Source organism: Photinus pyralis, unplaced genomic scaffold (assembly GCF_008802855.1).
Source record: "Photinus pyralis isolate 1611_PpyrPB1 unplaced genomic scaffold, Ppyr1.3 Ppyr1.4_LG3b, whole genome shotgun sequence".
NCBI lineage: Eukaryota > Metazoa > Arthropoda > Insecta > Coleoptera > Lampyridae > Photinus > Photinus pyralis.
This window is the reverse complement of record NW_022170510.1, coordinates 24,627,206-24,639,819: the sequence shown is the minus strand read 5'-3', so window position 1 is coordinate 24,639,819 and position 12,614 is coordinate 24,627,206. Positions and strand designations below refer to the sequence as shown.

General features: G+C 34.3%; 1 protein-coding gene across 1 annotated transcript; it reads right to left on the bottom strand.

The window, feature by feature from the left end:
* Positions 1-5,560: 5,560 nt before the first annotated feature.
* LOC116166433 lies at positions 5,561-10,717 on the bottom strand. The gene is made up of 3 exons (XM_031481384.1): positions 9,272-10,717; positions 8,225-9,179; positions 5,561-6,928 (listed from the first exon to the last, which is right to left on the bottom strand). The coding sequence occupies exons 1-3, from the start codon at positions 10,715-10,717 to the stop codon at positions 5,592-5,594; spliced, it is 3,738 nt and encodes a 1,245-aa protein (XP_031337244.1). The 3' UTR covers positions 5,561-5,591.
* Positions 10,718-12,614: the final 1,897 nt, after the last annotated feature.

Here is a 12,614-nt window from a genome sequence, read left to right as displayed (position 1 = left end):
AAGAACCCTGTATCTTTAATCAATTACCAAATTTTTCAGTAGCTAGGAATACATCATGCGATATCATGCACGATATTTTGGAAGGTATCCTACGATATGAAATGGCTTATTTGATTGACCACTTACTGACAAAAAAATATTTCACTTTAGATAATTTAAATAATCGAATTTGTTATTTTAATTTTGCTGCAGTCGATATAGGAAATCCATTGGTTGAAATTAAACCTGAACATATTAAAAAAAAAGTACCTTATAATGAGTGCTTCGCAAATGTTAGGGTTTTTTTCATATTTCGGCATACTTATTGCTGACTTAGTTCCAGAAAAGGACAGTTGCTGGGAATTGTATACTATACTGTATCAAATAATAGATATTTTACTCAGTCGAATCATTTCAAAACAGACAATAGAGTATCTTGAAATTTTAATTGTAGAACACCACAGATTATATTGCGAGTTATTTGATCAGACATTAAAACCAAAACACCATTTCATGATCCATTATCCTACAGTTATTTTGAATTTAGGACCTTTGAGACATATTTGGTCAATGAGATATGAAGCATTTCACAAAGTTTTAAAATCTACTGCAAATTCTGTAACTTCCAGAAAAAATATTCTTCTTACATTAGCTACTAAACAGCAGCTCAGACTTTCATATAGATTTTTAAGTAGACAAGGGTTTAATGACAACATTACTTGTGGAAATTTTGAGGATCTTGCATCATTAAAAGATTTTTTTATTTTGAAACAATTACTCGAAAAGAATCAAATAGAAATTGATAATCTGTTTCATACGTCTTGGCTAAAAGTAAATAGTTTTGAATATAAATTAGGGTATGCTTCTCAAATTAATAATGACGAAGAAACTGATCTACCCTCGGATCTACCACAGTTTGGCACAATAAAATACATACTTGGAAACAAAATGCAAAATATATTTTTTTTAATAATTCAGCCACTTCATTTAATCGGTCTAAATACTCATATCGGTGGATACGAAGTGTTAGATTCTATGTCAACGCATGATTCAATAAATTTGATCGTTATGCCCATAGACCGCCTTCTAAACCACTTATGTCATAACATTCATACTATGGCAAACGGAACTAAAGTCATATGTGCGCTTCAATAAGGATCATGTTTTATTTTTTTTCTATATACGACAATACTATTTTTATTGCCAAAGAATGTGTTATTAAGTTTTTAATTTTTGTTTTATATATTATATAATATTGTATATTATGTATAGTTTCCACCTAGCACTGAAATAAGTAGTATTACATTAAATAAATATATATTTGCTTAGAATAAACGTTTTTTCTATTGAAATAAATTTTATTACGAAAAGTAATAAATATCTTTTAATATAAACAAAAATTACTTTGGTTGAAACAAGTTTAAAGTTTGTGCTAAATAAATTGACCCATAGGCTGAATAATAGGTTCTTTGCAATAAATAAATCATTTTTTTGAACAAAACTCCTCTTTATTTGAAACAAAGTGTTTTAAGTCTCGATTCAAATAATATTTTGTTACATTCAATACATTAATTGCATTCAATTAAAATATATCGGTTTTACGCCAAAGAGATGACCAAGTTACGTTGAAAAAATGCATAGTTTATTCGAAGACCAAATTATTTACATCGTGTATCTTTATAGCATTAATTGAACATAATATTTTATTGAAGAAATCAAACAAACTATTTAGATCAGTGAAATAAATATTTGCTTCGCCATATACAAACAACAAATTTGTTTATGACAAATAATTTTTGTTTCGTGTAAATAAACCTTTTTCTCTGTGTATTTTTCAAACATTAGTATGCTATTTGTTAATATTTATACATATTAATAATATATTAAATTAGTAATGTTTATACAATATTGTTGGGGAAATATTTAATATATATTGTGGCGGTGCTTTCTTTTTACGGATAAACACAACCACCTCAGGTACACGTACCCGCTTCTCCCTTCTCTCCTCTCTCACCTCATCAACCCTTTTGGATAGCTTATCTCACCAAAATTCGCTAATTCTTAATAAAATCACAAAATCTTTACCTCGCTTCCGACTAGCTCAAATACTTACATACAAAATTTCTACTGTCTTACTTCCACGAAAAATCAGGTATCTAATTCACTTTTTACTGGTGTTAATTACTCTACTTCTCATCTAACTTCTCGTTGAAAAATCATCAACTCAATGGCCATAATTTCATTCATTTATTTTAATGCAAAATCCAATGCATTCCAGAAAATTGCGATCTTTACAATCAATATTATAAAAATTGGGAAATATGACTAAAACCTTATTAAGCTATCAAAAAATTTGAATATTATTAGTTCTGTTGGCCAACTCACAATATGTTCTCTCCCTTGAAGAGGTGAATATTATTTTTTATACTGAATTTTCCTTGACACAAATTCCACTATTTCAAATATAATTAATTACCTTCTTTAAGGAAATTGATTCAATAAACAATCGATTAAAACATATCATAAAACATATAAATACACACAAATTGACTTTATTTTTATTACAATGAAAATATTCCAAATAGACTAACCTTTAAAAATCCAGGACTTCGATGAAGATTGGGAAGCCCTTTACATGCTAGTTGATTGATGGATGGGGTAGACTGCAACTTTTGGAATGCCAAATGCTAACTGATGATTACAGTTGAAAAATCCTTGGCTCGCTGTTGAGTAGGTTATTTTCCTTGTAGAAGGTAGACGAGATTTTCCAAAAACATGTAGTTTTGTAGGTATAATCCCACAGTGAAATTTTATTGATGTGAACACCTTAATTTGCGTAAGTTCGTGAATTAATTTGCCTGATTTTTGGTCGATTTAAAGAAGTTTTTTCATAACAAACTATTACATTGAACTTTTAAAACACATTACTTTGATGAAAACGGCTATCCACACTTAAAAAACTTTGATGGTTATATTCCAAGGAGGCACAATAGTAAATTTTAACACAACGGCAAATGGGTGAAACGTTCAAATTTGTTCCGTCGGATAGATGCCAAAAATGCGCTCGTATTATTTTCCTTTAAGAACAAGGGTTCATATCACACAGCTATTATCGCTCGAATTTACTTAGCGCTTTATATTTGATACGTAATGTCCACGTCTAATTTTAATTTCAACACTATGTGGATGATTTCATAGCACAATACGCTTGACAAATTTTTAACTAAGATTCCGCGATTTACTTTTTCTCTTCGGGCGTGAAATTTACACAATGGAAAATTCACGTTTTAACTAATGGTGCAAAACTGTACTTAAACTGGACTAATATCGACCGTCACTTAAACGGAATCACTTATTTGGTGCTTAATGCACGCGATTGAAAATTTACGATCTCTTCGGCCCGGCTACACAGTCATAATTTTTTTAAAAATTTTTTCCTCTTAACTCTCTCCTAACATATTCACGCCCCTTAATCGTTGCAAAATGGCTGATCTTTTTTATTACTGGTACTTCTCATACAATGGCCTCCATCTAAACCAATTAACTGGGGAATACTTATCAACTAATTTTTTCAGCGTTTGCAGAACCAGCTTTCCCAAGCTTGGCTGGTGACTCAATGATAAAAAAACTTATCTAAAGAAATCCGATATTTATTCGTTATCTGCATCCTGTTTTGCACTGAGAATTTTCTGTGATCCCATTTATTGCGAATCGCGGCACAAGGAAGTTTAATACAATGAACCCAACATGATGTCATACTACAATAGTTACAAAGCGAAAAAAATTTTATCCCCAAAAGGAAGAAAGGTTTATCCAATTTTAGTACAAATCCAAATCGATATCCGAAAAATTTGCAAAATTTCGACCGGCCATTACTCCACCCGTTACAGTACCCCCTTCTGTTTTTTAAACGAAGAAGCATGATGAGTTTGGAAAACAACAAAATAAAAAATGGGTGATATAAAAAAAAAATTTTCACACAAAAATTCTAAACAAGATTCTACTCAGAACCAGAAAAATGTTTTACAAAATATCAAAATGTTAAAAATATACACGCCTACTATCAAAATGTTCCAACAAAAAAGTTGAAATTGTCTCATAGAAGAAGGAAAAAATTGGCATGTAGTACCGTAGAAAGAACCTACCTCTGGTACTACATAAAAAAAACTGTACTTATGACGCCACAACATAAGCACCCAACTAAGAAGTGTTGGTCTTGAAATAGGGGTAGCAACCTCCTAAATGTTACATCGATTCCCGAAAAGCGGGGCGGTCTGAAGGACCTACGAAGGGAACCTTCAACTCATCCTAACTCGTAAAATATTAAAATAATCGTCTGTCCAGCACCACTCTTCACAAAACTATCCACAAACATCTAAAAATGTGGGAGGACCTTCACCATTCCTGGTGGCATCACCTTCAAAGACTCTAAAACCTTTCACGAAACTCAAAAACTCCCTCACAACACGGTTCCATAGCTGGAGAGTAGCTCTTAAGCTCGCCTCCTGACCGTTCAAAAAGGACAAAATCCATAAAATCACAAATCGAAAAAAATATGTCAAAAATCGGTATACTCATATCAAAAAATCCTATAGAAGTCAACGCATAATAATCTAGCATGTCAAGTAGTCCATAATACTAACCTACTTTTGTGTGTGGAAAAACGTATATACAAATCCTAAACTAAATCCCAAAAATCTCAAATATAAGAAAAATCCTGAATCCTAAAAAAGCATCACTGTTGCTAAGGAGGGTCAAATATAAGACAAATAATGAGAAAATATGTACGTGCATCACTATTGCACTTATGGAGGGTAAGATATATTAGACAGTATATAAAAGTATTCAATATTATAAAATGGAGAAATCCCAATTCCTCAGGATTGTAAGATTTTGTACTCATTAAAAAATATTTCCTTTAAACAAACACGAGGCTTCACTATAGCCACAGGTAGTATAAAAGATTATGGTATTATATTAGACTGGTTATAAAAAAGACAAATAGACAGATGTATATATAAAATATGGTTCTCCGAGGAAAAGTATAGATAGAAAAACAAAAGGGATCGCGCGACCGAGCGCCAACTATCTAAAGGGCAATATTTAGAGATGGGACCGTGTTATCGATCGGGTTATTAAAAGGATTATCAAGTTATTCAAAAAGACAAAATATTCAACATCGATAAGATATTAGAAATGTCAAGCATGTTATAAAAAATGACCGGCGAGGATTCCAAGAATTTTGTAAAAAGAAATTCAAAATTGAGAAATTCAATAATGGGCTTCACTATAGCCAACGGTAATAGATAAAAATGTCCCAAATCAAGGGAAACAATGGGGGGGGGGCTTGGACTGTTGATTAGTCGCCTCTTACGACATGCAGTGTCCTCTGCAGTAGGAATATTCTACATGTAGCATGCTACTCCCGTCCCTACACGGGGATGACAAAACCTAATGAAATAGAAAGGAACCTAAAACTGGTTCCTTGATACAAAATGAAAACAAAAACTTTCTTCCCAAAAATGATAGGGATAAACTAGATAAAAACCTAAAAAACTAACAAACTAACTTGGTTCCCACACACAAAACCATTAAAAACTCTAACAAAACTTCTAGCCTATATCTATGTTTTGGACTACCTGCACTAACTGAGGTTCCGGGGGAATTTTTATATACCTTTTCAAATTAACTACGTTATGAACACCCCTATTCATACCTGTGTCTGGATTCTTCAACCTATAAGCGTTAACTTCTGTTTCTTCAACCACTTCAAACGGTCCTTCATAAAGTAGGAAAAATTTTCTTATTTCTTTGTTCACAGCACTTGATTGGTAATGTGTTCTTAAAAGTACCAGATCTCCCGGTTTATACTTCACAGGTTTATTCACTTTCTTGTCATGCTTATCTTTTCTTTTTTCGGCCTTGCTCTTGAGCTTCTCTCTTGCCAATCTTATCTTGATATCCTTTCCCAAATCCGTTCTCATGGGAAACTGAATTAAACTTTCTACTAACTGATCGGTTTCTTTCTTCTTTAATAATTCTATCGGTGAGAAACCTGTACTATCATGTATAGATGCATTAATCCAAAGCTCAATTTGCTTCACCCAACTGGCCCAATTTCCATGATTCTCATGACAATAAGTTCGAAACATTCTTCCTAATTCTCTCATAACCCTTTCAACAGGATTTGACTGGGGATGATAAACCGAGGTCATCTTTACTTCTATTTCCCTGTTACTAAATTCTTCAGCCCATTTCTTCGCTGTGAACTGACTTCCGTGGTCAGATAAAATCATTTTTGGTTTTCCTACATTTGGTATAAAGTCTTCCATCATCTTCTTCAAAATCATCCTTGTATTTACTTTCTTCATAGGGTATAACTTCACATATTTTGTAAATAAATCCAGGGCTACGAAAATATACTCAACTCCACCTTTACTTCTTGGTAGTGGACCGAAAATATCTACTGAAACTATATCCAATGGGTTCTCAGCTATAACATTCTTCATTAATCCTTCCTGCTTCTGATTTCTAATCTTGGTTTTCTGACATAAATCACATGCTGCTAATAATTGTTTAACTTTCTTCTCCAAATCGGGAATATACCAATTTTCTGAAATCTCGGCAGAGACTTTCGAAGTTCCAAAATGTCCCATTCGCTGATGATAAAGTTCAATAATTTCTCTGTGTCGAATATAAGGTAGGAAAATCACCCACCACTCTTGAGCTCGTTTGCTTTTCCGAAATAGAACTTCTTGATGTAAAATAAATTTTTCTTTCAATTTTTCAGCTCTTCCATGCTTGTTTTCTTCAATTTCTTTCTTGATCCAACTACACTTCTCGTCTTCATCTTGTTCAGTCTTGATATTCTTGAGTATATTTTTCAATTTCTTATCTTCTTTCTTTTTCTTCACTTTTCCGATGGTAATTGCTGGTTGGTTCTTTTTCGTTACTCCATATCTTGATAAAAAATCTGCTATTCTATTTTTGGCTCCTTGACAATATTCAATTTGTAGATTAAACTCTTGAAGTTTTAAAGACCATCTTTGTAGTCTTGAATTTAAAGACTTGCAGGTTAATAAAAATGATAATGCTTTGTGATCAGTATATATGACAACAGGATATCCTAAAATGTAGGTTCTGAACTTCATTACTCCAAATAAAATAGCTAACAGCTCTAATTCTGTGATGCTGTACCTTTTCTCAGCATCTTTGAGGCCTCTGCTGGCAAATGCTAAAGTTCTCATTTCTCCTTTCTCGTCTTGTTGATATAAATGGGCTCCCAAAGCATTAATCGATGCATCTGTGTATAAAATAAAAGGTCTATTAAAATCTGGAAACTTCAAAATCATTTCTTCATTGAATCCATTCTTTAACTCTTCAAAAATCCTTTGATATTTCTCATTCCACTCCCATTTGGAATTTTTCGACAATAGTGGTGCAAATCCTTGACTAACTTCTGAAAAATGATTCCTAAATCTTCTGTAAAAATTGCACATTCCCAAAAATGACTGTAGTTCCTTCAAGTTTCTTGGTGGTTGACACCCTCTAATAGCTTCTAATCTTTCAGGATTTATTCTAATTCCTTCTTTTCTTCTCACTATATGTCCTAGGAACTGTATTTCTTCTTGAAGAAACTTGCTTTTCTTCACATTAATGGTCATGTTGGCTTCTTTTAATTTTGAAAATATTAAACGGAGGTGTCCTACATGTTCTTCAAAAGTTTTCGATGCTACTACTATGTCATCGACGTAAATAAGGGCATATGATAGTACTTCTGGTCCTAAAACTTGATCTAGGCAACGATTGAAAACTGCTACCGAAATATTTAGTCCAAATGGTAAAACTTTATATTGGTAACTCCTTCCATTTACCAAAAATGAGGTATATTTCCTTGAATCTGGATGCAGTGGAATCTGCCAATAGCCAGCCGTCAAATCCATGGAACTCAGGTACTCTGGATTATCAAAACGTTCCAGAACTTCTTCTAAATTGGGTGGCGAATTTCTATCTTCTTCAATAATTTGATTTAACTTCCTGGCATCTAAACAAATTCGCACGGCTCCTCCAGGTTTATTCACAATGACAATCGGATTGACGAAAGGTGATGATGATCTCTCAATAATATTGTTGTCTAACATCCTTTGTATTTCTTGGTCTACAGCATCCCTTTTGGAAAATGGTATTGGATAACTCTTCTTGAAAAATGGGGTAGCTTCCTTAATTTTGAGTTGACAGACAAAATTCTTGACTAATCCTGGCTTGGTTGAAAAAATATCTTCATATTGACTAATCAATTCTTCGATGGCTTCATTCTCTTCTCTACTTCCCGTAGGCTGATTTACTTGAAGATTTGCTGTTCTAATTTTCAAACTTCTTCCTTGAAACCGAATGTAGTAATCGACATCATTGTCTTGAAAATAAACTTCATCTCTGTCCATATCAATCTTGGCTTTCTTGTCTCTCATCCAATCGGTGCCTAATATTGCTGTTGTTTCTAATTTCTTCACAACCAAAAATTTCTGTTCATATGTACTGTCTTGAATCTGTAAGGTGAGTAGGGCTTGGTTGACAACCTTTACTATTTTCCCAGTAATTCCTTGAATCGTGATTCCACTAACTGGTAATGTGATAACTCTTGGATTTTTTCTTTGTATAAATTCAAAAACTTCTTCGGAAACCACGCTGACTTGACTACCGGTGTCCAATAATAACTGTTGTTCCACCCCCTCCAGCTTTCCTATTATAATTGGTTGTCCATCATCAATAATCTCTGCTTCTTCTTCTTGATCGCTCAAAAAATCTTCATCATCTTGATAATTTTCTTTAATTTGATTCATTAGTATCGGTTCCTCTTCCTTTTCATCGTCGCTCAAATTTTGTTGTTCATTGTTGTTCAAAATATTTTCTTCATCCTCTTCTTCTGGTTGAATTTGTTTAAAATCTTCAATAAAGTTGTTTAATTTTTCCTCTTCATAATTTCTTTCTTGATGTTTGATTGTTCCTATTGATGTGATTTTATTATCTTGAATTTGTTTTTCATTTGTTGTGTTAGTAGGTTTTTGTCGTAATCGTTGGAAATAATTGTGAACGCTGGTTAATAAACTTGTTTGCTCCAGAGATCTTCGTGATGTCTGAGGGACTAGTGGAGCTCCTGGTCCCTGCTCTGGTAGTTTTCCGGCTGGGGAGCCTCTGCTCTCCTTCTCACTTCAAAATTTCTATTTGGTCCGTAATTGCCCCTTCCTCTTCTGTAATTGTTGAAGTTGTTGTATCCACCTCGTATGTAGTTTACTTGTCTTCTCTGCTCTTGCCTCTCTGGCTCCTCTCTGGTGTTCTCTTGACTTCTATTTGGTCCATTATATCTTGGCCTGGTTTCTTGATTTGAGGTTTGGATTCGTTCAAGAGTGTTGATAAGTTGTTTGACGGTGTTCACTGCTGATCCTATGAGGATGTGCTCCACCTCTCTTGGAAAATGTCGGGATAAAGCGTCGACAAGCTGGGATTCTCTCATTGGAGGTTGCAGGTGGTTGGTCTTATTTACCCAAAACCAAACATGGTCGGTGTACTTTCCAAATTTCGCTTGATATAGTCTGGGTGTAGCTATTTGAAGTCGTATTTTGCCTTGTACCTCTTCAGACCAGTAGTTCTTGATAAAAGCGTCCTTAAATTCCTCCCAAGTCTTCCAGTTGTTACGATTCAAATCAGCCCATGCTTTGGCATTCCCTTCCACCATTTCCTTGGCATATGATAACTTGGTTTCATCTTTTTTATCGAAATGTCTTAAATAATTTTCCAGTCCTTCCAAAAAGCTGACTGGATGGATAGTCCAAATGTTGCCGTCAAATTTCTTAGGCTTCTGGTGAAGTAAATGATCCGCCTTGTAAATAATTGCTGGATGGGAATTGGTTTCCTTGGCTGGTCGAGCTTCTAAATTCGCCTTGATGATTCCTATTTCTTCATCCTGATGGTCAATTCGCTCTTCGTTTTTCTTCATACTTCCTTCAATTTCCACAATTGCATCCTTGACTCGCTCCTTGAAATTCCCATGTTTGGCCTGAATGTCTTGAATTATTTCCTCTTGTTCTTCAAACTTGCTTGTTGTTCTAGTCGTGTGCATTTCCAGCTTCTCATCCCACTTCTCATAGGCTTTCTTCTGGCTGTATTCCATTTCAGCTCTCGTCGCTTGAATCTCCAATTTATTTTCTTTGATTCCCACCTGGGTTTCTTCTCTGAGCTGGTTGTAGTCGGTTTGAATTTTTTTCTCCCATTGAGCTTGTGTAGACCTTAGTTCCTGCCGTATCGCTTCCATTCTGTGTTGTCCTTCTCCTATTTGTTGTTGTAGGTCTCTTTTGGTTGCTTGTAGGGCTCCTTCTATTTTCTGTTGCCCTTCACCCATTTTTCGTTGTCCTGCATCCACTTTCATTTCCATTTTCTGTTGCCCTTCATTCATTTTTCGTTGTCCTTCTCCTAACTGTTGGATAATCATCTCTATCATATTAGTTAATCGTAGTATTTCTCCAGGTCCGCTGGTGGTTTGAGGTTGCATAGTTGTTATGGGTTCTCCCAGGCTTCGGTTTAATTCACCTGGTGCTGCACCTGGTTGTACTTCCTGGTGGCTGGTTTCACCCCCTCCATGGCTGGGTTGTGGCATCTCGTAGCTTCCGAAAAGATCTTGGCTCTCCGGTGAGAATGGTTGCGCCTCCACTACGTTTTGGCTCTCTTGGTTTTTCGCTTCCATTTTCTTAGGTATTTTCCTCGTGGTTTTCTTGAATCCTGAACGTAGTTCCATAAAACAAGGGACTTACCTTCCTATCCACCTGTATTTTCAAATAAACAACAATAATTTGCGCCAAATTGTTTGAAAGTTACCAGCAATTCTGATCGCCTCTTTGAAATATTTATTTCTACCGTAGCGCTCAACTACTACCCTTTAAATCAATAATAAAATGTCCACAAATTACTTCAAAACCGCAATAAAAATTTTAAATCCGTTCCTTGATACGCCCCTGTATGGTGTTTATATAAATCGCGTCTTAACTGCTGACAAAACAAATTCCTAATCTTCCGCGACCTAGTACAACAATAACACGTTACCTCCGGGATCAAAAACCGCTATCAAAACAAACGTACGTATTAAACATGAGATTCTTTCAGGGCGCTAATTCGAGCTCCACTTTTGGGCGACATTATGTGACGGTGCTTTCTTTTTACGGACAAACACAACCACCTCAGGTACACGTACCCGCTTCTCCCTTCTCTCCTCTCTCACCTCATCAACCCTTTTGGATAGCTTATCTCACCAAAATTCGCTAATTCTTAATAAAATCACAAAATCTTTACCTCGCTTCCGACTAGCTCAAATACTTACATACAAAATTTCTACTGTCTTACTTCCAACGAAAAATCAGGTATCTAATTCACTTTTTACTGGTGTTAATTACTCTACTTCTCATCTAACTTCCCGTTGAAAAATCATCAACTCAATGGCCATAATTTCATTCATTTATTTTAATGCAAAATCCAATGCATTCCAGAAAATTGCGATCTTTACAATCAATATTATAAAAATTGGGAACTATGACTAAAACCTTATTAAGCTATCAAAAAATTTGAATATTATTAGTTCTGTTGGCCAACTCACAATATGTTCTCTCCCTTGAAGAGGTGAATATTATTTTTTATACTGAATTTTCCTTGACACAAATTCCACTATTTCAAATATAATTAATTACCTTCTTTAAGGAAATTGATTCAATAAACAATCGATTAAAACATATCATAAAACATATAAATACACACAAATTGACTTTATTTTTTATTACAATGAAAATAAAAATAGACTAACCTTTAAAAATCCAGGACTTCGATGAAGATTGGGAAGCCCTTTACATGCTAGTTGATTGATGGATGGGGTAGACTGCAACTTTTAGAATGCTAACTGATGTTTACAGTTGAAAAATCCTTGGCTCGCTGTTGAGTAGGTTATTTTCCTTGTAGAAGGTAGACGAGATTTTCCAAAAACATGTAGTTTTGTAGGTATAATCCCACAGTGAAATTTTATTGATGTGAACACCTTAATTTGAGTAAGTTCGTGAATTAATTTGCCTGATTTTTGGTCGATTTAAAGAAGTTTTTTCATAACAAACTATTACATTGAACTTTTAAAACACATTACTTTGATGAAAACGGCTATCCACACTTAAAAAACTTTGATGGTTATATTCCAAGGAGGCACAATAGTAAATTTTAACACAACGGCAAATGAGTGAAACGTTCAAATTTGTTCCGTCGGATAGATGCCAAAGATGCGCTCGTATTATTTTCCTTTAAGAACAAGGGTTCATATCACACCGCTATTATCGCTCGAATTTACTTAGCGCTTTATATTTGATACGTAATGTCCACGTCTAATTTTAATTTCAACACTATGTGGATGATTTCATAGCACAATACGCTTGACAAATTTTTAACTAAGATTCCGCGATTTACTTTTTCTCTTCGGGCGTGAAATTTACACAATGGAACAATTCCACGTTTTAACTAATGGTGCAAAACTGTACTTAAACTTGGACTAATATCGACCGTCACTTAAACGGAATCACTTATTTGGTGCTTAATGCACGCGATTGAAAATT

What these genes read in the sequence shown, in the direction of transcription:
- LOC116166433 (XM_031481384.1), bottom strand. Translation starts at nt 10,717, where the DNA reads ATGGAAGCGAAAAACCAAGAGAGCCAAAACGTAGTGGAGGCGCAACCA. An exon ending in GGCAAGAGCAGAGAAGACAA is followed by an intron (nt 9,180 to 9,271) that starts GTAAACTACATA and finishes TGAAGTGAGAAG; the next exon opens with GAGAGCAGAGGCTCCCCAGC. An exon ending in CAAGCCAGGATTAGTCAAGA is followed by an intron (nt 6,929 to 8,224) that starts ATTTTGTCTGTC and finishes GATATGGAGTAA; the next exon opens with CGAAAAAGAACCAACCAGCA.